At 35.3% G+C, this 26,170-nt stretch overlaps 1 protein-coding gene across 2 annotated transcripts; it reads left to right on the top strand.

The window, feature by feature from the left end:
- Nucleotides 1-2,064: 2,064 nt before the first annotated feature.
- BNIP2 (BCL2 interacting protein 2) lies at nt 2,065-25,456 on the top strand. Of its 2 annotated transcripts, XM_046653601.1 has the most exons (11): nt 2,065-2,261; nt 8,750-8,856; nt 9,869-9,936; nt 10,402-10,578; nt 12,236-12,412; nt 14,928-15,030; nt 15,771-15,902; nt 17,072-17,158; nt 17,275-17,373; nt 18,105-18,140; nt 20,770-25,456. In XM_046653601.1, the coding sequence occupies exons 2-11, from the start codon at nt 8,807-8,809 to the stop codon at nt 20,819-20,821; spliced, it is 981 nt and encodes a 326-aa protein (XP_046509557.1). In that variant the 5' UTR covers nt 2,065-2,261; nt 8,750-8,806; the 3' UTR covers nt 20,822-25,456. The 2 variants fall into 2 exon arrangements, with proteins under 2 accessions (XP_046509557.1, XP_046509558.1); XM_046653602.1 differs by lacking the exon at nt 18,105-18,140.
- The last annotated feature ends 714 nt before the right edge of the window (nt 25,457-26,170 follow it).

Genomic DNA, 26,170 nt, shown 5'->3' with positions numbered 1-26,170 from the left:
GACAAAGGAACAGATTGATGGTGGCTTTGAGCTAATGTATCACTTTCTAAATGATACCTTCTACTTAGGGTCTGGAAGCCACACTTTCTTTCCCTCTGAATTATTTTACAATTTTTAAGAGACTAAATATTCGCCTATTCAAAAAGGCACATAGAAAAAACAAGTAATTGCAAAAATACACTAAAGATTATCAGAAAAGTCTAGAAACACAGGGAAAATAGTGTCTTTTTTATATTTTTTTCAGATTAACAATTAGACTCATTGATTAGAGGTATTTCACCTAAAAATATACTGAGTGTATTATTTTACTGTGTAATTAGTATATCATTTGAAAATAAGTCAGTCCTATGTTTCTGTCTTTTTGGATACTCTAGGAAGTGTTGTTTTTAACTATCAAAAAAAATGGGGCAACCTAACAGTTCAATAAGGAGCTAATAGTACATAAATTATCTATAATAAAAATGATTGTTAAAATAAACTTATTGACCTGAGGAGTTCATGATATATTTTAAATTAAAAGAAAAAAGTTATAAACTATTAGTTACATTCATTTTTATAAAAAACATTTATGTGCTATTTATATAGTTACATGTGTAAAAAATCTGAAAAGATATACACAAAGGTACTAAGTGATTATCTTTTTTTGCCTTATCTGTAGTTTCTAATGTTTCACGGTAAGTATGGATAACTCACGAGACGGAGATAAAAAGACAAATACTAAATGGCTTACTCAAAACCAAAGCAAACATTGAACAAGCTTACCAAACAATAAAGTTAGTGAAATGAAACAGAAACTAAAGATTGCAAAAAATCACACAATTGCCTATGATTTCAAATGATTTTCTGCCACCTTGTGGGGAATATTACTCATTGCAGGACTGAAACAAGCAAAATACGGAACCATGAAAAACCCGTAACTGAACATGAAATTGCTTACAGAAGCATGGCCCAAGAAGTTGTTCAGCTAAGGCTCTACTGGCCAGCTGTGTTTGTTTTCTCTACCAGTTATTTTTTAAATTGCTAGAATAGGAGGAAAAATAATAATACCTAACAACTCCATATGATTACAATATGCCAAGCGCTGTTCTAATACATACATGACTATCTCAAAAAACCCTACGAAGCATGTATTATTTTTTCCCATTTTATAGATGAGATACAGAGAGTTTAAACGCCACCCTCCCCTCGGGCGCCGCCCCCAACAGTGAGTAAATGTTGCCAAAGCAACGTAAACCTGGCAGCTGCACTTTGGGTCAATGATTTAAATTTTTGAGCTTTTGCGTTCCCCCTCAAGCCCCATCATTCCCTAATGCATTACCCAAATAGTTGACTGCTGGGCTGATTTCCTGGAGGGATTATGATGTTCTCCAAAGTAATCTTATTTCCTTCAAGCTGTAGAGCAGTCTTGCTATTCAAAAGTATGATCCACAGACCTGGGCCCTTCGTATTACTGTTTGTTACTGGTCCACGAAACAAACACGGAAATTGAGAACGAACGTTTCGAAACCTTTACGGGTCATTTTACGGCGGTTGACTCCAATGATAAAATATTTCCAATATTTTTACTTTCCCTTACCAAAGCATGGTTCACAACTAACTGGAAATTTAAAAAAATAATTTGATCATTCCCTACATATAATTTGAGAAGCACTGTTGTAGAGTAAAGCTGTTCACTCGAGCATTTTACCAAACTCTAAGGATTCTTCTGAGGTTTCGTTCCCCCAAATGAGGCCTCGGATATTTTTCCTCCCTTACTTTCATCCACTTTATAACATATGATTATTGTAATGATCAATACAGCTAACATAAAGAATATAAAAATGGCTCTTTGAGACTCGAAGACCAAGTCCCAGGACACACACAAAAATACACCTGCACCCTCAGAGGCGCCGCCCAGAAGCCATCGCGCCACGCCCGCCCAGCGGGAACGCAGGGCGGCGGCGCGGGCGCATGCGCGAGCGTCTGTCTGCGGCGGCCGAGGGGGCGGGGAGAGGGACTTTGGGGTTTCAAGAAGATGCCACGCCTCTGCCGTCTGTGGTCACTTCCGCTGGGGCAGCTCTCTGCATCCGGGTCAGCTGCTGCCGCTGCCGGTACCGCTGTTGCTGCCGCTGCTGCTGTGGCCGGGAAACTGGGCCCGGGTCTCCACCGCCGTCCGAGGGGAGCGGGCTCCGCTCGGCGCTACCTTCTACGACCTGGCCGTCAGCCCCACGTCGCCGGCCTGGAGGGGCGAAGAAGACGAGGGAGCCAAGGCTTCCTCCGGGGTGAGTGCGGCCAGGGTAGACTCGGCACGGCGGGTCCCGGCTGGGAACAGGCCTGGTGGAGGACGTCTGACGGGCGCGTGCCCCCGGACGGCCCGACAGAGGCAGCCCAGAGGGCTCTCCGTTGTAGGGGGCGCCAAAGAACTTGCCCGGGACGCGCTTCCCGGATCCCCGCCCAGCTCAGGCCCCCGCCCTTGGCTCGGCTCCTGTTTGCAGTTGCCATCCTTGCCCCCACTCCCACCCCCTTTTCCGTTTGTGGTGGTCGTGCTCGGGATGGAACCTGCTCCCCCTTCTCGGCCCTCCTGCACACACCCCGGTCTGGGCGCGCAGACTGGGCCACGTTGGTCCGGTATTTATGACCAGCGTCCGTCCTGGTACAGAACAAAGAAACTTGGACGTCTGATGTGCTTCGTACCCTCTGGGAACAGACACGGAAGCGGCGTTTGTAATCAGAGCTTTCATAGACCTTCGTACGTGAAAAGCCGAGTTCCTTGGGTGGATTCAGACACTACCTTTTGCTTAAATGGTTTGGGTCTCCTGGATGCATCCGATGCCACCGGAGATGTACTAGATCAACTCATGTTAAATCAGACATTTATTTGGGTCTGTTGCGTTGCTTTAAACTTCCCTTGTGTGCCTGTTCCGGGAGCTCATTGAGAGCACAGCTTTTGTCGTGTTCATGCAGGTAGTCATAGTGCCTTCCATGTAGTTGGTTGAGTGAAGGGTGTGATTGCATTTTAGTGGTTTTTTTCATCCTCACCTTCTTTGGTTAGGATCTCTGTTTCTCCTAATGCTTAATCAATTAACTTTTTTTTTAATTAAACGTATTCTTTTAAAAAAATTTGAGAAGAATTTTGCAATTTGTAAATGGATGTTTCCTCAAAATTATAACTGAAGTTACCTGGTTTAGTTACCCTGCAGACCATTTTTTTGATGATCTTGCACATCTTCTTAGTTCTTGTCTTTTTACATTTTCTCTGAACTCTATTTTTAGTCTTCATGGTCTCCTCTGTTGCAGCCTAATATTGTTGGGCTTAGACAGGAAGTATGACAGATCCACTTCTGCAAACATGGAACTTGAAGTATATCACCATAAGTCAGTACTATTATAATCTTTAGGCAGTACAGGACCTTTGAAGGTAAGTAACCAAATCTGGCATTACAAGTTTATTCTGTGTAAAGTTGCCAGCGAACTGGGGACAGTATGCTATATCAGAAACAGTCTAGGTCTAATCAGGTCTAACCAGGATATAGTGTCATTTGCCTCGTGTATAAGATAAAATGGGGATAATAACACTAGTGTTTTATACTTCACATAATTGTTGGTTGGAAGATACGAGATGATGAATATACAAGTGGCTGGTAAATGTGAAAAGCACTCTTTGGGGAAATGGTTCTGTTCATTCCACCTGGAATAGTGCAGGTAGAAGGAGCAGCGATGGAGGAAGGCCTCTAAGAAAGGAAGTGTATATAGCCAGGTCCAATAAATTAACCTTGGCTGACAGTGAATTGAAAGATGTCTTTTTAGCTTACATCCTATAAAGCAATACTAGTATAATATGATAGTAATATTACAAAATTATAATTTTATATTAGAACTAATATTTGTAACTCTATAACAAAGTGTTAGAGGTCAATTATTAGACTTCAACCTTTTCAAAGATCTCAGAGCGCCTCCAGCATGTTCTGCATACTGATAATTTAATAAATGTACCTTTTATAAGTGGCATGATTATCCTTTGCTTTATTTTCACAATTTTGAGAAAAGTTGGCATCACTGTAATTTTTGTACGTAATTGACATATAACGTATTAGTTTCAGATATACAACATACTGATGCAATATTGCAAAGTGATCGCCACAGTAAGTCTACTTAACATCCATCACACATAGTTATAAATTTTTTTGTGAGGAGAACTTTTAAGGTTTACTCTCTTAGCAACTTTCAAATATATAATACATATTCTTAACTGTACTCACCATGCTGTACATTACATCCCCATGACTTATTTATTTTATAACTGGAAGTTTATACATTTTGATCCCCTGCACCCATTTCACCCACCCTCCACCTCTGGCAACTACCAGTCTGTTTTCTGTTATCTATCAGCTTTCTTTCTTTCTTTCTTTCTTTTTTTTTTTTTGATTCCACATATGAGAGAGATTATATGGTATTTGCCTTTCTCTGTCTGACTTATTTCACTTAGCATGATGCCCTCAAGGTCCATCCATGTTGTCACAAATGGCAAGATATCATTCTTTTTTATGGCTGAATAATATTCATGTGTATGTTTGTGTGTGTGTATCACATTTTCTTTATCTGTTCACCCATCAAAGGATGCTTAGGTTGCTTCCATATCTTGGCTGTTGTGAATAGTGCTGCAGTGAACATGGGGTTGCATATCTCTTTTTAAGATAGTGATTTCACTTCCTTAAGATAAATACCCAGAAGTGGAATTCATATGGTAGTTCTATTTTTAGTTTTTTGAGGACCCTCCCTACTGTTTTCCACTGTGGCTGCACCACTTTACATTCCCACCAACAGTGCATGAGGGTTCCCTTTTCTCCACATCTTTGCTAGCACTTATTTCTTGTCTTTTTGATAATAGCCATTCTAACAGATGCTCTCAGGGAAGCAAGCCTATAGGATTTTTCTGTAGGTTTTCTGTAGTTATGTTTTTCATACAGGATTTTTCTTCATAGACACGTAGGCTGGCCTAAATTATTTTCCTGTAGCGCGACCAATGTTGCCAACCTCATAGGAAAAAGTGAACACAAATATTTAGAATGAAGTCCTTTCTTTTAAATAGGGAAGTGAAAGGCTTGCCCGGGCATTTCCTTCAGCCAGCTGTAATTGATTTCAGCATAGATGGTGGTTACTAAGTGCACCTATTCCAGTGGCATTGTTAAACTACATAATGGCAAAGTTGCCATGTAAAATTATGAGTTATAATTCAGACGGTTCTAAATGTGATCTTAATATTTAATTTTTGCTTATATTGCTAAGCTGCATAGGGAAATCTCCTTCTTTATCTTGGTTGAATTTACCACCACACCTCCCTTCTGAAGATGTGTCAGGAGGAAATCCATTATCTCCTTGATTTTCACCCTCACTGAGGTCAGCAGCTGTTTTGAGTTTATCTCTATGACCTCCACTGATAATTGGCATAAATAATGATATGCCACCACTACCACAAGTCTATTGAGAAATCAGGTTATTCCTGTTGCATTAGGTTGTTTTAACAAATAGCATGTTAAAGTGTTGTTTCCCCATTCTATTTCCCAAATCTATGAACAAAAAATGGGAAACAACCACCGTTAACTTGTAAGTCAGCAATATCCTGATTTCCTTCAAAGTGGTTGTGCTTATATTGCTCTTTCTTGTTCGTTTCCTGTTCTTACAGCTGCTGATGATAAAGTGCTTCCAAGAACAGTACTCTCTCAATTGTTTAAACTTTTTATCTACCTAGTGTACTTACAACATGATAGTCAAGTAAAAATTGAGTGAACCGGCTGAGAGGGCTGAAGGACTTGAGCTCTCTCTGTTTAGAGGAGCTATTTTCGAGTGACAGACTTGTTCAAGTGTTAAAGCAGCTAAAAGACATAGTTTGTTTTCTAGAATTTCATAAGATAGATATTTTCTCTTAGAAACAAGGAATAATTTTACCAACAGAAATTGATGTTGCATGTATGTAGGTTGCCCCAAATATTTTCGTTATACTTTTTGAGGGGTAACACATAACAGGAAGTCTATTTAAGTAATTTAATAAGAAAAATAAGCCTAAGAGATTGAGCAGAACAAAGGCTTGCTATCCAGGGTTATACCTTTCAATTAAATATTTATTCATTTAACTAATATTTAAGGGCTGTTGTGTGCCAGGCACTGCTAGGTGTTGGAAATATAATGGGAGCAATTGGCAGTCACTGGTTTTATTTTTGAAATATTTTTCTGAGTCTGTGGGATATTTGAAAAAGACACCCAGAACTCCTATTTTTCCAACACCCAGTGAAAAGGTGAGACAAAATAATGGAAAGCTTTTCTGATTATTGAATTTAGGAAAATATATTAGTTCACTTTAGAGTGAGTATCAGAGACTTGAGAAAACATTGAGAAGTATAGTGAATCAAAAATTTGGAAGAGACTGTCAGTTTTCAACATTTAGTAATAGAATGCTTCAGTCTCACTTGAGCATTAATTCTAGAGTAAGAAGTATTAAGTATCTGAGACTTGTTGGCCATAATTTTGGAGTCTTTTCTAGTTCTGTGTTCTAAATAGAAGAGATTGTTTGGTTATAGAGAAGACTGGTTGCTGTCAGGGAACAATCTGTGAAGTCATCATTGAAGGTGTGTGTTAATTACTTTAAAATGTAGGCTATGTGTTAAAAACAGAGAAGGTACTAAAGTCAAGATTATTGTATTTTAAGTGTTTTCCGTTAATTTCTCAAGATTGCCTGGCTCAGTGTTTTCCCAGAAAATTAAAAGTGCCTTGCTCATATATATAAATTAACTGACTTTTCCAAGCAAATATGTTGGTAAGGAAAAGACAGCATTTGCCGTGTGCTTCTGTGATTGCAAGTGGGTCCTCAAAAATTTAAACCTTTCGAGAATGTTTGAAGCCTTCCCTTGAGCGTAAGTAAGAATTCACAGTGGCAAGAGCGCCTCCCAGTCTTGGTGGAGATAGGAATTTAGTTTACCATATGAAATCTAACGCTTTAGAAGATTTAATGTAGTTTTGTTGTTGTTTCTGTTCTGGAACATAATGTGTTTTTTGTAAAACTTTGTGCATCTTTTGAGTGTTGTAATAACGTAGCAGATAAGACAACCATAAAATATGACCACGTCTTTGTTTTAGGAGACTAATTGAAGTGAATGAATGGCTGGCACCATTTGTTTTATTTGATAAATATTTTTAAAGTTATACATACATGGTTTTAAAAGTCAGATAAGTTAGAAGGATTTACTATGAAAAGCATCAGGGTCCCCATCCCACCCTCTTTCTTCTTCCACTGGTGTCAACCACTTTTAACTTTATTTTTAATACTTCTGGTGATATCTAGTGATACTTTCTATCTCTTAAGAAATATATATCTTACCTCTTTTAAAAAAAATAACTTTAGTCATCTATTGACTTACTCTAATGTAAGTGAACTAAATTCTCATTTGTACCTCTTGCCCCCTAAAGTTGTCACAGTTTTTATTGCACTATTAACCAGTTCATCTTGATGGCTTCTTAAATAATATACTTAAGCCTCTCTTTCTTTTTTTTTTAAATAGGTGTTTTTTTTTTAAAGATTTTATTTTTCCTTTTTCTCCTAAAGCCCCTTGGTACATAGTTGTATATTTTCAGTTGTGGGTCCTTCTAGTTGTGGCATGGGGGACACCGCCTCAGCCTGGCCTGACGAGCGGTGCTATGTCTGCACCCAGGATTCCACCCGGCAAAATCCTGGGCCACCAAAGCAGAGCGCGAGAACTTACCGCTCGGCCACAGAGCCGTTCCCAAACCTCTGTTTCTTATTCCATCAACCAAACCAACCTCTAGATTCCTCATTTTGTAAAATGAGGATATTGGCAACCACACCCTTCCTTGGAAAAACTAAAACTAAAATTTATAGCCTAAAACATGTAGTTGCGTGAATAGAAATAATCACTAAGTTCTGTGTCTGAACACTTATGTTGAACTATATGAGAAAAGCTTGGTATAGATATGAAGCAAATCAAAATTTAGCATAATTATTTTATTGGACAGTTACTAAATAGCCTTCTTCAAGTGGCTCAGGAATTATGGCTTTGAAACTATACAGAAGGGAGTATAAAAGACAGCACACCACTTGCCTCTGCTGAATCGTGAGAGTGTAAAGGTATTGTTTTCTAGTGTTCAGTTTCTAGAATCAACATCTATCCAGAGGACAGATAATTTAATTATGGATCTAGAGTAGAGAATATATTTATTTACTTTTATTCCTTGTGCCCTAATTGTTTTTTTGTTTGTTTTTTTGGTGAGGAAGATTGGCTCTGAGCTAACATCTGTGCCAATCTTCCTGTATTTTTGTATGTGAGTTGCTGCCACAGCATGGCTTGATGAGTGCTGCAGGTCCGTGCCGAGGATCTGAACCTGTGAACCCCAGGCCACCGAAGTGGAGCATGCAAACTTAACCATTACGCCACCTGGCTGCACCCCCCTAATTGTTTTTATATGATTCACAATACCTAATAAATTTTAAATCACAACCTGGGACACACATGCATATATGCAACTGAAACAGATATTTTCACTGCACAATAACCTTACTGCAAATAGTACTTACTTTACTAGAATTTGTACTCTATTTTCTATTTTAATTCTTTAAAAAGAAAAATGGTAGTTGCAACTCAGTAAATTGATTTCATGTCCAAGGTAGAGGTGTGAACAAAGGTATAAGATTATTGCTCCTTTTCAGCAGATAAAAAGTAAGGTGGAAAATAAGTGGGTATAAATTTTTCTCTTTTCACAGGACATTGGCTCTCTGGATTCCCAGGAGTTTGTAGTTGACATTGAATCCAAGCTGAGAATGGAAGGTGTGGAACTTAAGGAGGAATGGCAAGATGAAGATTTTCCAATGTGAGCAATGCTTTTAAATGAAAACAAAATTTCAAAATTCCTTTGTTGAGATATCATTTATCAAATGATTATTTGGCTTCTTAAAAAAACCCAGTATTGCAAGGTGTTCATTTGATACTAGGAAATGGAAGTTCTTTTCCAACAGTTAGACTAATTCTCTTGTATTTTACTTTCCAACCAAATATATGTGTGTTCTTCTATAATCTTTCTTTCATTTTTGTTTTGAACATTTAAGTTTCAAAACTTTGCTGTTACAAACAATGCTTTTATGTCGTATTTTTTAAACTAGAATGTGAAGGGTTCCTGGGAGAAGGGAGTCTTTATAAGAATTGTTAAATTTCCTGCTTTTAAAAAATGACTTATTAAATAAGCAAGAATTTTCTATATCATGTGACCAGCTACCTTGACACGTTTGCATTTGTATTTACAATTGTATTGGCAGCAGTCGAGTTAAGAGAGAAAGAGCAAAGGCAGACCTTATATTTAAATGATGCTGCCATGCCATCATGGTCAGAAGACCATCTCAGTACACAGGAAGATCCCTTAGCAGTTGGAATATGAACAGCTGGTGGGAGTAATGAGTCATTACATAGCACATGTTGATAATAGTAATATAGAAATGCTGAGCTCAAAAGAATTGTAGTCATCGTTACCATAGTCCCATTGTGAGTAACAATTTAGCTTCATCATACATTGTGTCATACATCACATTAAAGTCATATAATCAATTATATTTGTTTTGTAGGTTGTTTATACTTTTTACATTTTATAGTTGTATTTAAGAGCAGTTACATAAGGAGTTTATATCTACTTTTATGTGTTGCTTATATAAATATGTAAGTCAACTCTGACAGTCTGAAAATTTTGTCTTTAAAAGTGGTTTGTAAATTGCTAAAACTTAAGAAACACTGCTTTATTCAGTTTTCCTCCTATAAGTTATTTTTAATAGATCTTTGAACTTGAAAAAAATTTTTTTAATTTCTGGGTTAAAAATTATGTCTGTGTCTTCTAGACCTTTACCAGAAGATGATAGTATTGAAGCAGATATATTAGCTGTAGCTGGACCAGAGAGCCAGCCTGGTAAGAACTTGACACCTTTACTTTCAGTGAAATGATAGATTTTGTGTTGTTTTTGAACACGTTTCTTTGTCAAGGAAAAAAATATGCTCAGTTTTTGTTTCATCATAGGGAGTCAAAGGATAAATTGAGTGTTTAGGAAAGCATTTTTGGAATGCTTTGGAAATTTAACTTTCCAAAAACATACCCTTGGTTTTTGTAAATTTCTACGATAAAGGGATGAGAGGAAATCATTTTTAGTAGTAAGAAGTGGCTATAAAGTCTGCCTCTCTTATTTAAGAAGATGTATCCTTGCTGGGAAATGTCATCTTGCCGTGATGTAGAAGCAATAGTGATCATTGGTGCTTTGGGATTGTATTCAATTAATGTTATTTTTCCCAAGAATGGAGTGGTTAAAATTTTTCTCTTGTTCAGTTTGAACATCTAAGCATTCCTTCTAATATCTTTCACTTTGGTTATCCATTCCAGGCTCACTAGAAGTTAATGGAAATAAAGTAAGAAAGAAACTAATGGCCCCAGACATTAGCCTGACCCTGGATCCTAGTGATGGCTCTGTGTTGTCCGATGATTTGGATGAAAGTGGGGAGATTGACTTAGATGACTTAGACACACCGTCAGAGAACAGTAATGAATTTGAGTGGGAAGGTAAGTGTTTGATTGTTTTCATCTGACCTTTAATGAATGGTTGTCTTTATATACATACATGTTTTTACAATGGCATTCTCATATTAGGAGAACTGGAAAAACTTAAAACTGGATCATGAAACCAACTGACATCAATGCTTAAGGGGTTTTGTTGAAATATGATATTCTTTCTAAAGTTCATATATTGATTACTAAGATACGACATTCTGCTAACACTGAATATTCTCATGGCTTTCAAAACCACGTATAGTAGATTACATAGGTGGCTTTATTTTTTTTTCTTAATTTCTCAGTGCTGTGAAGGTATGGTCTTTTCATGTTGCTCCCAAAATATTGCTTAATAATTATGGCATGTTCTTTTATTTAGGTGATCAGCTAAGAAAAAGAACTTTGAAGAGACATAATTTAGGGAATGTGCTAAAAGTAGTTGAGTCTGCAGAGAGGAACTTCTGGAGGGAGTTTTTTGAGGGTGATCTTTTAAATAGGTTTGCCTGAGGGTGCTGCACTTTGTAAACAGCCAACATGAGTGAATGTATACTCTGGCCCCCAAACCTTGTATTTCTTATCATTAGTTATTTAGAATCCGAAGTTCTGCCTGCTTTCTTTAATTAGATATTACTATCTGCAGTATCTTTACATAGTTGTTAATAGTTTATTTATATTCCATCTTTAAAATGATTTTTACTTCAAAGCAGTGTTTAGCTCTAGGTATCTTATCTGCAGTAAAGGGTAAGATGCTTGATATACTGTATCTTTTGTTCCTTTTTTCCTTCCTGTTTTGCTGGTTCAATAAGCAGTCCAGTAATAAGCAGTATTTTATAAAGATATTGAAATAGTTTTCTGCCTATGTGTTTTGTCTCTTCTTTCTTTAATGCTGCTGTAGTCATTTCCTGGAAGGATATTTTCCGTTAACAGCTTTGTCTTGGAAACAAACAACTAACATGCAGTAGGTTCCCCCTCCCCCATCTTTTGGTAAGGACTATCATACTAAAATTTTGAAAATCATTACTTCATTAAAAATCAGCTAAAATGCAATCTTAAAATATAAATTGTACCTAATCATTGGTGCTTATGCTTTGGCTAATGTTAATTTAAAATAGACTTTTGCATGTACACTTCAGAATATTATCAATACATTTCTGCTTTATAAAACTGATCAAATGAGAAATAATCATTGACTAGTTAACCACTTTCTATCTGGTATTATGATGTTTGGGGAATAATTTAAGTGATCAACAGTAACAAAAAACAATTGGCTCCTAGATAGTTACTTTAAGTAACCTATAGTGGTAACTGTCAAGGACAATGTTGTTATAAATAGAATCTGGAAGGGCATTGTAGGGCCAATGTACTAAGATTTGATGGCTGTGTAAATTATCTTTTCTGAAGTTATGGATATACATTGCACTGTGATTAGGTGCTTTCTGAATTAGGCAATACAAAAAACTTTAAAGAACCATGATTTCCAAATACAAAATGGCCCTTATATCAAGAGCAAGCCTTTTCCTATACTGTGGAAGAAATATTTGAAATCCCACAGAAGGTGTAATGAAAAATTCTCTGAACAATCTAATTAGATAGTAAAGTGGTTAACATGTAATTTGATTTTTATTGTACAAATAACAATTTGTGATTCAAAAACCTTTTATTTTGACAGATGATCTTCCAAAACCCAAAACTACTGAAGTTATTAGGAAAGGCTCAATTACTGAATACACATCAGCAGAGGAAAAAGAAGATGGACGACGCTGGCGTATGTTCAGAATTGGAGAACAGGACCACAGGGTTGATATGAAGGCAATTGAACCTTACAAAAAAGTTATCAGCCATGGAGGTAAGAGTTACCAAAGATTATTCCAATTTTTTAAAGTAATATCAGAAATCTAAATGCTTAAACTCCCTTGAGATGGTACATAATTTTGAAAGCGTGATAAAATTTACCATGTCATTTTAGAAACATAATAGATTTGAAGAAAATGGATAAAACCAACATTCAAAAATAGTTAACATATGCATACAGTAAATTCAAAAGGTACATGAGTGTGCAGTGAAAACTGTCTCCCTCTTACCCCTGTCCCTAGGCCCACCCCAACACTGAGACTTTACTTTCTCCCCTGTTGACCCAATTAGAGTTTATATAGAGTGAAATGCTATAATCTTTTTTTTGGTAGCGTTTGCAAATTTTTTTTTCAGCTTTATTGAGATATAATTGACATATAACATTGTGCAAGTTTAAGGTGTAAAACATATTGAACTGGTACATTATATAATGCAAAGTGATGACCACCATAGCATTAGCTACCATCTGCATCACGTCACATAATTACAATTTCTTTTTTGTGGTGAGAACGTTTAAGATCTACTGTCTTAGCAACTTTCAAGTACATAATACATTATTAACTCTAGTCACCAAGCTTTAGACTAGATCTCCAGAACTTGCAAGTTTGTACTTTTTGACCAGCGTCTTTCCTTATTCCCCACCCCGCAGCCCCTGGTAACCACCATTCTAGTCTCTGTTTCTCTGAGTTCAGCTTTTTAAAATTCCACATATAAGTGATATCATATAGTATTTGTGTTTCTTCTGACTTAATTCACTTAGAAATGCTCTAATCTTAAGTGTTTTGACAAATGCCCATGCAGTCATATATTCCCATATAACCTGCACCCCTAGACATATGGAACATTTCATTTGCCCCAGAAAATTCTCTTAATACTCCCAATGAATACCCCCTCTCCAGCAACTACTACTCTAATGTCTACACTGGTGATTAGTTTTGCCGCTTCTAGAATTTCATGTAACTGGAATCATATGGTATACACTCTTTCGTCTACTTCTCTGGATTCATCCATGTTGTTGCATGTGTCTGTAGTTTATTCCTTTCTATTGCTGAGTGGTATTCCATTATATGGATAAACTGTAATTTGCCTGTCCATTCTTCGTTTGGTGGACATGTGAGTTGGTTCCAGTTTGGGCTTTTATGATTAAAACTGCCATGAACATTCTCATACAAGTCTTTTGTGGATATAAGTAAATCCTGGCTTTTTAAACTATGATTCTTAATTTACCTTAAAACCCTGAAAAAATCATATAGCTTTACCACAAGTAGAGAACTGGTTCATTCTACATTTTTATGGAGCACCTACTTTGCGTATTTGTGGGATATACAAAAATATAAGGCTTTGTCCCTTCCCTTAAAAACTTACAAGTCAAATAGGAAAAGCTGTGAAGTACAGTTATAACTTATATCAGTCTGACTGTGCCATATATAGAAGTTTACCTGGGCACTCTGTAAATAGTGCCAGAATGTTAGTGGTAGTCAAAATGCAACTCATTCTGTAGAGCATGTCAAATTACCTGAAATCCTCCTAGTACAGGACAGAGGGCCACATATGTCAAGCAGATAGAGTCATTTCCACTTAATTACTCTGCCAAATGCATTCCCTGGCTTATTTCTATAGTCTTCATTCATCTGAAAGCAAATCACTTGAATATTTGCAGTTATGTTATTCTGCTTAATTTAATCTTACTCAGATGAAGAAAACAGAATAATCTGGATCGGGAAGTCCATAGACATACATTAATTCAGCTAGGACATAGGAGGCAAGTTGTGAGACCTGCCTCATGGTTTAAACCTAATATCTTTCAGAAATAGCTCTTTATTTTTCTTAGGGGAAAATAATTAGGACCATTTTATCCTGTTGAATTATCACAGTGTGCTTTGTGACTTAAGGGATTAAGAAAGGTGGTGAAGATTCTTTTCAAACGTTCAGACCTTTTAGTGCATGTTTATAAACAATAGAAATGAAAGTTAAAGCAAAAATACTTGTTACTGAATACAGTTTAATATCTAGAGCTTATAATTGAAACATCACATTTTAGTACTGTTTTCCCTTCACTTAGAATTGTGTCAGGAATGTAATCTTTTTTTTAGTACCCTAAAATCTACATAATGCTAGGCATCATTGAATGTAAAAACTTTTTTAAAAAGCACCCATTTTAACTGTAAGATGCATAAAAATATTTTATTGTAGTTGTTCATCTTGGATTATATTGACTATATTTGTCTACTTGCTAAAATAAGGTTGGCTTTCTGATTATGCTACTTTAAGTGGGCTTCTTGTTTTTATGCTTATCCTTTACTCTTAAAATTTTATTGTTCTCTTTTTGAGAAGAGGAGATTTAAAGACATACATAAGACTGTATAAAGTAACAAAAACAAAAAAAATACTTTTTGATCCAGAATTTTGTGAAAGGTAAACCATTATAATCTATCAACCATACAGATGTCCTCTGAAAAATCTTCAGAGTGAAATCATGCTGGTGATTTTATCTTTGGTTTCTTTTTCAGGATATTATGGGGATGGATTAAATGCCATTGTTGTGTTTGCTGTCTGTTTTATGCCTGAAAGTGGTCAACCTAACTATAGGTACCTGATGGACAATCTCTTTAAGTAAGCATATCTTCACAAAAATGTTTGCACAGAATTTTGAGTTAATTAGATCCCCAATTTACGGAAGTGAACTTTGGCTGGGTAAAAATTATAAATATCCCAGCTCTGGTTCTTTAAGTCCTCATTCTTTGGTATTATGAAACTATCCATTTTCCACCCCGACAGAAAAATTGTCATTTTAAAACTAGAAAGGATATTTCAGATTATCTGTTCTAACTTCTTTATTTTATATTGGAGGACACATTAAGTGTAAAGAAGTGACTTTTATCTCAAAATCATATGGCTAAATTATATTTACCCCCCAGAAGCCAAATGTAACTGAGCTTGACTCAGTTCTGCCATATTTCCACGGAGTCATTTTATTTCTCAACTTAGTCCAGTTTTTTAAGACTTGATTGTGGGAAATTTCAGACATATACAAAGAAATATATTGAATGTTTGTGTACTATCACCCACTCTCCCAATCATCAATTTATACTTCATTCTCGCAATTTGTACTCCCCCACTTTATAACTTTGAAGCAAATCCCAGACATCGTGTCATTTCATCTGTAAACATTTCAATATGTATTTATAAAAGATAAGAATTTTTTTTCTTTAATCATACTACCAACTAATGCAGTATTAAAATTTTCATTGTTTTTGCTCATTGAAGGAGAGGGAAGGGAGTATATAATTTGGATAACCTAGTTTGGTTATGCAAAGCAATCTTTAAGGCTTAAACTTAATTTGTTTTTACAGATATGTTATTGGCACTTTGGAGCTGTTAGTAGCAGAAAACTACATGATAGTTTATTTAAATGGTGCAACAACTCGAAGAAAAATGCCCAGTCTGGGATGGCTCAGGAAATGCTATCAGCAAATTGATAGAAGGTATTGTAAATACAAGTTGAAAGCTAGTCTGAATGATTTTTATAATGGCCTTATTAGATAAAATTTTATTTTCTGTTGCCATTTAAAGGCATCGTGTATCCACTTTCTAAATTACATTTGTTAATTTCCTGACAAGTTTCTATTTTCTCAAGACAGTATTTTAGAATATCATGAAGGAAATCAGTTTTGATGTGTTTTATAAAGAATAACTTTAATTCCCTAAAACAAACTTATAAAATGGTTCTTTATTTCTCCTTTTTTATACCACGTTGAACATTTTCCTATAATTTACATTTGGGAAAAGATGAAGAACTTAGTACAATTCCTATTTTATTACATTCTGAATTTTGCCTGCTTTATAGTGCTTAGCATATTTTATGTTCTTAAGATGCTTGTTTAGCTGTAGTCTTTCTTTGAAATGAGCTCTGGAAGTGTATTCTCCTGGGAGTCACTCATCCATGCCAGTGGAAGGAACTTTGATCCTCCCATTGGTTTGCTTTGACCATAGCTAATGTGAACTAGTTTAATCAACTCAGACCCATTAATAGATTTCTCTTCATACCTAAACATAGTATTGGCTAGTTCTTGTGATTAAACAAAAATCCTAATACCAGTTTAATGTGAAATATGCATGATAAAACGCCAGTTTTTAAGGGTCATTTTAAGTTGTCTGTGTTAATGCCTTTAATTTTAATCTAAATTTTAGACGTCATAAGAATGTGTTAGACTTGATTCATGTTGTCTATTCCTGTGGCGATCTCCACTCCCACCTTTTTGTCTGCACAGTGCCTTTCATGGTGTTGAAGAAGTTCATACCAGTTTCCCCCAACCCTGAAAAATGAAAACAGTTTACTTCTGTATTCACTATTGGCCTCTACCCCAGGTTAACAGAATCCTGAAGACAAGCAAATGTATGCTAGGAGACATTTAGTAACAGGCTAAACTGTGGATCTAAATTTAGTCATTCCATAGCAGTAGGAGGGACCATCAGAATTCAAGAGTGCATTTTCTTGTCTTTAGATGTGCATCACATCTAAATGAGAACTCTTGGATGAGGGATTTTCAATTAATTTTTTGTATAAAATTGCACATACTGATGTCTTAACTTTTCTTCTGGCATTAGAGTTTGGAGAGCTTTTTAAATTCTATTTCTTTTTTTTCAACTCCAGGTTACGGAAAAATCTAAAATCTCTAATCATTGTTCATCCCTCTTGGTTTATCAGAACACTTCTGGCTGTTACAAGACCATTTATTAGGTAATTTTCTGAGAGCCATTGACTTCAAAAAAAGCCCACAAACTCCTTGTGTGAATTTCTTGTCAGTTCTGTTGGTTAGAAATAACTGAGATCATTATTTTTATTTTCTTCCGTAGCTCAAAATTCAGCCAAAAAATTAGATACGTCTTTAATTTGGCAGAACTAGCGGAACTTGTCCCCATGGAATATGTTGGCATACCAGAATGCATAAAACAGTATGTTTTGTTTTATTTCTTTAATTGTATTGGATCTTTATATTGTGATATGCAAAAGGTAAATATTTTTCAGTATTCATCGTTTCTCACTTCATATATTATAAATATTTTGTAAGTGCTCTTGTCTTTGTAACAAAGAAAAAGGGGAAGAAGCCATTTTTCAACACTTTCCCCATAAGTCACCATTTTCTTCAGGTTGTCAGTTGAAGAAGTAGGAGGAATTATTTCTGGTTGTGATTCATTTATATTTTTAAAGACTAGTTATAATCTAAGAGATGATTTCCCAATTGGTCAGTACTAAAGAATATTCTCCAAACTTGAACGTACTACTCTCCAAATTTGAGTAAGTTCATCATGGCATTGAATAATCATATTAAATATGTTTATATCAGCCTAACCTTTATACTTTCCAGGGGCTAGAATTTGTTCTCTTTACCAAATTCACTTACTTCCATCTAACCTTTAAAAGGACTTGGTAGAAGGCTATTAACATAAATACTTGAGTATCACAGTGCTATAATATAGAAAAAACTTTCTTTGTTCTATTAATCTAAGATTTTAGTCTGTTTGTGTCAAAGTCAGATTTCTTAAGTCAGTTTTGACTTTCTACGTAGTGTGTTAAATATTTTTGAGTTTGCCTGAAAATTTATGAGTTTATTTTTAGTGCCTTTTTTTGTTTTTGTTCATCTTAATAACATGTATATTTACTGAAATAACTCTTCCCTACCAAGGTATGAAGAAGAAAAGTTAAAAAAGAAACAAAAAAGGTATATGCACACCTTGACTGGTTGCATCTAGACTAGTCCATTTGCATTGCACAGACTAACTTTTCCTTATTGGTTGGTTAGCTTGTAGACAAAGATAATAGCATTTGTAAATATAAACACACCCCAGAATCCAAATACAGAGTGAATCCAAAGTTCCAGATGCTGAATATGGCTTGAATTCACCCTGTTTTATCACCATATATAATACCAATTAGGAATTAAGACCACAGCCCCTCCTCTCTCCTATTTGGTATAAATACCGATGGTAAAACCAGAGGAATTACTAAGAATACTGTTTGAAAGACCGATTACTTTTAAGACTTTATCTGTTTCACCGTATTCTTTAAATCTCTGACTTGTGCTTTTGAAATATTTGTGTACTTTTTTAAGGAATCAATTGATTTCCTTGGGATTGATGGTTATATTTACAATGCACGTATTCTTTGGCTAACCAACATTGATTTCCTTGTACGCTTAAATGGCCTGCTAACCAGTCAGATACTACATGTCGATAAAATACCTGGAACTTCAATGTACCATTTAATAGTTAAACACTCTGCTTTCCATCTTAAATTTAATTTTGAATACTTCTGCTTTGAGCATAACAAATATTATCTGTTAATATCTTTGCATAGAAGATGAAAGGCAAAGGTATAAAATAGTTACCATTTTATGTAGTAATTTAGAAAAGTGTAGGATTTGGATTTAACTTGTTAATGGATTTCTAAAATATTGACAAATTAGCAAAACAGTTTAATACAATCTTACTTTCTTTAGAGTTAAGGTGAGAGATTTATATGTAATTATTTTGACCATTCTAAGGAACCTATTTAAAGGAACTGGAACTGAAAACATTCTTAACTTTGAACACGTTTTAGCTCTGTTGATGAGCAAGAATTCAGTTGACCGCACAATGGAATCATTGCTTTGCATTTCTGTATGAGACTTTACAGTTTAACAAACTAATTTGAACATAGAGATATGGACAGTGATTTTAGATCTTGCTGATTTCTCGTTCCTTTTTAGGCATTGGTGTGCATTTTCCAGACACTGGCTGAAATTAAAAGTAAAATCTGTAATTGTAGAATACTTTGAAGCCAGCTACTTCATGGATTTCAAAATGAATTGCCTTTGTTGATGTAATTTGCTGTATTGTGCCTTTTTACAAAGTTCTTATATTTAATTACCTGTTAGGTAATTTAGGTATTAGAAAAAAAGTGGACCTATAGTTTTATTTAAAATTATTGTTTGAAACCTACCACTGCTATTTTATCTTGATTTTTTTTTCCTTTTTTTTTTTTACTTTTGTTTAATCTTAGAATCATTTCATGTATCTTTCAGGCACTTCTTAGTTTTTGTAGAAAGTTTCTTTAGCCTTAAAAATCAATAAATCCTTGTCAGCTTGAAAATAACATTCAAGTTTTAAAAATAGAAGGACATGTTTTTCAAACCAATACTTAATAGAGGCGACATATGGGGAGCTTACTTAAGGTGAAATCTCTGTGATGAGTACTGGTGATACGGAGAATACAAAACTGAGTGTGGAAGTGCAGCAGTTTTTAAAATGTTTTAGATGTTTCCTTCAAACAACTGAGTGCAAGAGTGGCCAGGCAGATAATGATTGTTAAAATGTTTGAACGGAGTTTAAAAATAAAGTAATTATGAAATTAGTTCATAGGGATATTTCACGTGTTGAAAGGATTGAATGTATATTGCATGCCTTATCAAGAATATGTACCTTTCAGATTTTCGATACCAGTATAAAAAATATTTTTAAATGTTGTTTATCTTGGCTTTACCACAGGCCAGGGCTGTGAGATCTGATTCACTAATGTTCAAGTGATTATAGTAATGGAAACAAGTGTGAAAAGTATCTTCATGTATCATACCAAATTGTTTTAAACTCCCCTCCATCAGTAATTGAAACTGCTACAAATATAATAGTAATAGACCATTGTACGTTATCTTTGAAAAGTTGTATGTAATTGTTGTGTGGTGATTACGTAATTCTTTTAATCCCCACTTGCCTAAATTTTGATAGGATCTCTGTGCAACCCACCACTAATCCTGTCAGATTTTTAAACTACATCTAGATATTTCTGATTATTAAATTCTATGGCTTCTTACTATCAAAATAAGTGAAAGCCATTCATATTTTAAGTGTACCAATAAATTTTGGAGAATAATTATGGTTTCTATAAATATGCATTTTTATCACTGAATTTAACAATATTAATTGATCAGTTGGTTTCATTAGTTGCATTTTAATGTTTCAGTTAACAAAATCATTTTTGAGGGAGTTGTTTTTCCTGCTTATCTCACTTATCACTTAGATCCCTGCCAGAATACTACAATTTGACATTTTAGTATGCCTGTGTGCATCTGTATGTAGCGTGTTTTATAATCTTTAAAGAAACAACAGTCACGTTTCTTGCCAGTGCCCTCTTGCCTTTAAAAATTATCTTTCCTGGTTGGGGAAATGTTTGGTAACCTTTTTACTATGTCTGCTTCTTTGCAAAGCTTTGTTTTTAACAGAATAATATTCTGTGCTAAAAATAGTCATTATTTTTAGAAAGAAAATTATTCAGTTGCTCGTGTCTTATTATCTATATTGTTTTTCATTAAACAGAGTTGATCAAGAGCTTAATGGAAAACAAGATGAACCGAAAAGTGAACAGTAAGTTTGGCATCCAGTCCAAACCAGACTGAAGAATGTGCTGATGAAGCAGTGCTCTTTTTTGCATTTATAATGCATTTATTGGCCCTGATTTTTATGTAACCTGTTACAAAATTGACTTGACATTTTCTTCATGGACTTTTGTATAAGGGACTGTTCACTGCTGTATTGGTTTGCGAATCTTTTGAATTTAGCTCTTTACTAGCTAATTATATTGCAATCATTTTATATTTTATATTACTAAATAGCAAAGAACCACACTTTATATAAAGCAGTTTTTGCATCTGTTTATTGAATGATGCATCTTCTTCAGTAAAATATTTATATGCCTAACTGGTAAAGGAAAGAGATAATATATATTTTTATGTTTTTGAGCAATATTTTTTAATGTATACCTGTCTTGTGGAAGAGTATGCAGGTAAATAAGACCATGAATTTGTAAAGTGCATGTTAGAATTTTTGTTTTTGTAAATGGTTAAATACATTTCCTGGGTAGCTTAGAAAATAAAGTTGCCCTTAAGATGAGGGACAGTTAAACTGGTTCTCATGAATACCCAAAGGTCATGTACATAATCTAAGTAAATTAGTACCATCCTAAGTGTTTTTCTCACTTAATGTGTTCTGTTTCTTAATTCAGAAGTGCAAATACAAGTGTGTTAGACACGTTTTCCTTTTTAAACTTAAAGACAAGTCAAAAAGCCATCTTTAGAACTAGAGAATGTAAGAGGCTAAGAATTGGGGTTTGTATATATGTATATGTGGGACATTTTATCTTCTGGCCGAAAGTCAGAACTTTATAAAAATCTTAGGTTTGTTCACTAATGTGAAATAAGCTCTGTGTCCAGGGTATCACTCTCCTGAGTCTGTGTGAGTGCAGTGTAGTATTCAGAGAATGTGAGGAGTTATTCCCTGTCACTACTTTTCTGTAGAAAACAGGAGCTGCTTTTTTAACTGCTCTCAATGTGGGCACTTTACTAAAATGCTTTCATATCAGTTATTTGAACTTGGTAGGTGTTTGACCTAGTCAGATATGTTTTCACATTTTCTGTTCAATCATGTTGACAGTACTGTAAATTAAGTTGTTTTGTAAGACTTAGAGCATCATTATATTACATGGTCTTGAATGACACATTTGATGTAAGCATATAAACTTTCTTGTTCACTTTGGTAAGTATCTTGACTCTACATTGAAATAAATACTACTTATGCCTCAAAACAGAACTTAATTACCCACAAAATCATCCTAAAACAACAGATTGGTCTGGTGTTTTGTCGCATATTTGCGTGACTCATATATATTTGGTAAACTTAGGACCCTCCTGATAGGACAGTCACACCATGCTCCAGCCTTTCCTTTAAGGTAATTTACAAAAGAGTGTCCTGGAGTAGCAAAATTGAAGTGGATGAGAGCTAAGCTTTAGTATTCTGTCTTAGACTGAACACACATGTGGCTTTTACTATTTTCATTTATTATGGAGTTTCTATTGCAAAAGAGAATTTTCCTTCACTTTTTGTCCTCCTCTGTCTTAAACTTGGCATGCTAACCTAAGTCCAATTATGGGAGGTGCTGGAAGATTCCCAGGATGAGGCCTTCTCCTTGACTTAACTTGGATCCAGGAGATGTAGGCAAATCCTGAACTAATGTCATTGTGGTGAAGAAAGCCAAAACCATCATTGCTTGCTCAAATCATAGAAACACTTTGTGTTGAAAAAGGAAACTAACAATAACAACGTAGGCATTCCTTCTGAATTTACCAAATGAGGATTATGAGTAAAGGATCATATGGAATTTAGCTGTGATCAGAGTCGGTGTTTGTACAGTGTTTTAGGTAGTCTTTCCTCTGTCTATAAGTCTTTATCTCACTCAGAATACGCTGAGCTTTTTAAATAGGTGGTTTTCCTCCACATTAAGTACCCAGTTCTTCAGTTTCAGTGCTTTCGGTGTTTATTGACTTTTGCTTTTGCAAGCATTGTTCCTAACTATGGATACAACTTGTTGCAAAAGTGGTGCATTTTCCTAAATACTTTTAAGGAGAAGTGGACTGTATTCTATTAGAACATTAAAACTCAGAAGGAACAGCGATAACACTTGGGATATAATGAAAGGGATGTGTTGTGGATCACTAGATAAAAAGGATAGCTGCTCTAACTTAGATTTTAATGGGATCTGGTATAGGGAAGTGCCCCATAATAAATGTTTCATAACTATAACACTTAAGATCCTAACTGGTAGGTTTGAGGGAAAGCGTTTATTAAATTTGTTATTTGTAATTGGTAGCCATGTGACATTTACCCTGTATCAGTCAATTTGAATTTTCCATTACTGATTGAAGCGAAAGTACATATAATTGTATTAGTTTATCTTTCTGCTGGGGTCATGAATCTAACTTAACTGGTTTAATTTGATGCTTCTGTCACTATTATTTTGTTATAGTTGGGCTCTGAGTGCCTCTTTTAAGTCAAAAGTTTCTCGTATAAAGTAGTTTGATTGTGTTCTGCTTGATTATATTCCTAAGTAGCACCGAGGAAAATCACTATGTTGACCCCACAGTTTAAGCTTAATAGTCTTTAACTTGAGGAGAGGAATATAAAGAAATGATTCTAAGTAGGGCCTAGGAGGATAGTTGGAAAGGAAGATAACAAAACAAGGAAGAGAAAGAAAACTATGAGGGGGTCAAGAGCTGTTACCTAAGATGCCACTGAATGTGTCTTGTTAAGGGAAGTAGTGTGTGTGGCAGCTGCCATTACGAGTTTTGTATCCAGCAGGACAACCTGCAGGTGACACACAGAATTTGTGAATAAGGAGACTGAGGAGTGAAAGGGGAAAAGGCTGATGATACCTGGAATGAGAATTGATATTTTCCTCTGCTTTGTCCCCTCATACAGAAGCAAGTTTCAACAGAGAGGGTCAGCAATTACAGTGCTGGATTAAAGTTTAGGACCAGGTTATTTTTCATATTTCATGGTTGGTAAACATTAAAGCAGCCTTCCAAAATGGGCATCACTATTTGGTAACTGCGCTGAATTCTGAAATTTGCTGATTGACAAGTATATATTGGCAGCTAGAATTTCTTCAACTGCGATTTCAGAGTTTAAAAAGGTAAGGAATCTGCTTTTGGAGAGAAGACTTGTAAATGACTGTACAGCATTACTATTTGGCTGTTTTAGGAGTGCTCAGGGAATTTGGGAGTGTTTGATTTAATACAGAAGTGGCTTTTTAGATTTCTTCAGTTGATAGAGAAACTAGTAATTAGGATATATTGGGTAGAACAGGCCAGTTTCCTGATGAGATTAGTAACGTAGATAAGGTGACAGTAGCTTCTTTTTCCCGTGTTATATGTGTAAAATTGCTGACGTTGCAATTGCTCAATCAGAAGGGAGGAAGGCAGGCTGGAAATAATTAATTAATTGCTACCCCTTTCTATTTTTTCCCCATCCTGTATGGATATTTGAGAAATGGATTACAAATCTCAGAAGAATGCGATAGACAGGAATTAATGTACTTATTAGTTAGACTGACTATTCTGTTAGAGTTTATCTTGTCATAGGGAACAGGAATTGTATAACTTGAGTTGCTGGGAGAGTGAGTCAGAAACTTAGACTTTCGTGGGAAAGTGAGCTGGAAAGGAAAGTGGGAGGTTATCTACTCAGTGTTCTAATAGCCCAGAAAAATTGCCTAGGGAGCCTTTCACCCCCTTTTCCTGTCCCAAGATTCTAAATGAATTAGACTCAGATCAATGGTGAGTCCCAGTAACGTAACTTTTCTTTAAAGTACTAAGTGGTGACTGAAAATAAGGTGATGAGTTGAACAGTAAAGAGTGGCACTAAAATTTGAACAGAACTATTATTTTGTTGCAGCTATATATGATAGATCTACTTAATTTCATATGTTTTGAGAACTACTTGGAAAATGCTAGGAAAGTTCACATAAAGCACTTAATAACTAATCTAACACCAGATGAAAATATAGGGTTTAATGCTTCCAAATTAATATATTAAGCTGTTTGCTTCAGATTGCTATCTGATTCTATCTTATAAGACATACTACAAGAGGTTTAAACATTTGCATTTTGAAGTTTTTATGCATTTTCACATTCAGTGTGGCTAAGGAGGAACTTGGAAAATAATATTAGCTACTCCACTGCAGTTTTTGTATACGGACTTCTAAAATTATGCCCCTTAAACAGTTTATTTACATGAACCCAGCTGGTAAATATTGGTGGTGTTCAGGGCTACTGACTTGCACAGCCCTTGGAGCACCACCCACACAGAACACAACTCAGAGTTTGTTCCACACTAACGCACTTTGATATGTATTTCAAAACTTCAAACATTTTTCTTACCATAAATCACATGTTGCCATTTAGACACAACTACCATACTGTGGTCATTTCACTCCTATTCAGATGATATTGCCTAACCCAGTGCTGTCATTTTCCAGTGTGAGGAATTCAGTTCTGATGACTGTGTGCAAGATGTTAATGTGGTCCCTGTAAGAAATACTAGAGTTGGTCTTGATTTCTTGAGGAGATGTAATATTTTATTTTCCTTTCACTTGTTAGGAGTACAGTAACTTGTATTGTTGCACATCGTATTCTTGCAACGTTAATGAATTTAAATAAATTAATTGGAAAATTTGGTTTTGACTCATTTTATCACATTTTTCTATCTTCCATTTTCCCACTAAATTTTTATGCTCAGTGATCTTGTTAGCTTTTCAAATCGTTTTAGACCCTTGCTCTTGTTTCCCTTTCTGTAGTCTGAATGCTGCTTCCTGTTCTTCAAGGGGGTGAAGAGTTCACCCTGCTTTAATTTTAAACATCATCTTATCTATAATCAAACTTCGTATTTCATAGTTTAGAATTATTTTAGTTAGTGGGGAATCCAGTGGTGAAATCAGTTCAGTAAGTGGCTGAAAACATGGTGTAAATGAGAACTTGTTTAGCTGATAGACCTGCTCAGAGATTCCAGTTGGTAGCACTTGTTTTTGCATTTATGCCTTAATCACTGTTCAGTTGCTTCGTGGCAAACAGCTGTACACATTACTTCTGCCTTTAATCAACAGTTAGGATACATACCATTTGGGATTATGTAAACTCAAATATATATTGAAGTATTCGCCTTGCATTAGCCACACATTTTAAATACAAATTCTCCCTAATTAAAGTTCTTCATGAATCACAGACTGAACGCTTTCTGGGCTAAATGAATTGCAGCCCTGTTTTGAATGGTAAAGAAATACCTGGTATAATCTTTGCAGAATTTGTCTTCAATTTAGTATTGCAGGGTCTTCAGCAGTATTACCCTAAACACGCCTCAGGCTTAAAATGTGACTGCCCTGTATTTGCTAATT

Source organism: Equus quagga, chromosome 2, assembly GCF_021613505.1.
Source record: "Equus quagga isolate Etosha38 chromosome 2, UCLA_HA_Equagga_1.0, whole genome shotgun sequence".
In the NCBI taxonomy this organism is placed as follows: Eukaryota; Metazoa; Chordata; class Mammalia; order Perissodactyla; family Equidae; genus Equus; species Equus quagga.
This window is presented reverse-complemented; position numbering and strand designations above follow the sequence as displayed.

Excerpts from the sequence above, each read along its gene's own strand:
- BNIP2 (XM_046653601.1), top strand. The coding sequence starts at position 8,807 with ATGGAAGGTGTGGAACTTAAGGAGGAATGGCAAGATGAAGATTTTCCA. Across the intron at positions 17,374-18,104 it reads ATACCAGAATGCATAAAACA|GTATGAAGAAGAAAAGTTAA; the intron begins GTATGTTTTGTT and ends TTCCCTACCAAG. Across the intron at positions 18,141-20,769 it reads TTAAAAAAGAAACAAAAAAG|AGTTGATCAAGAGCTTAATG; the intron begins GTATATGCACAC and ends TTCATTAAACAG.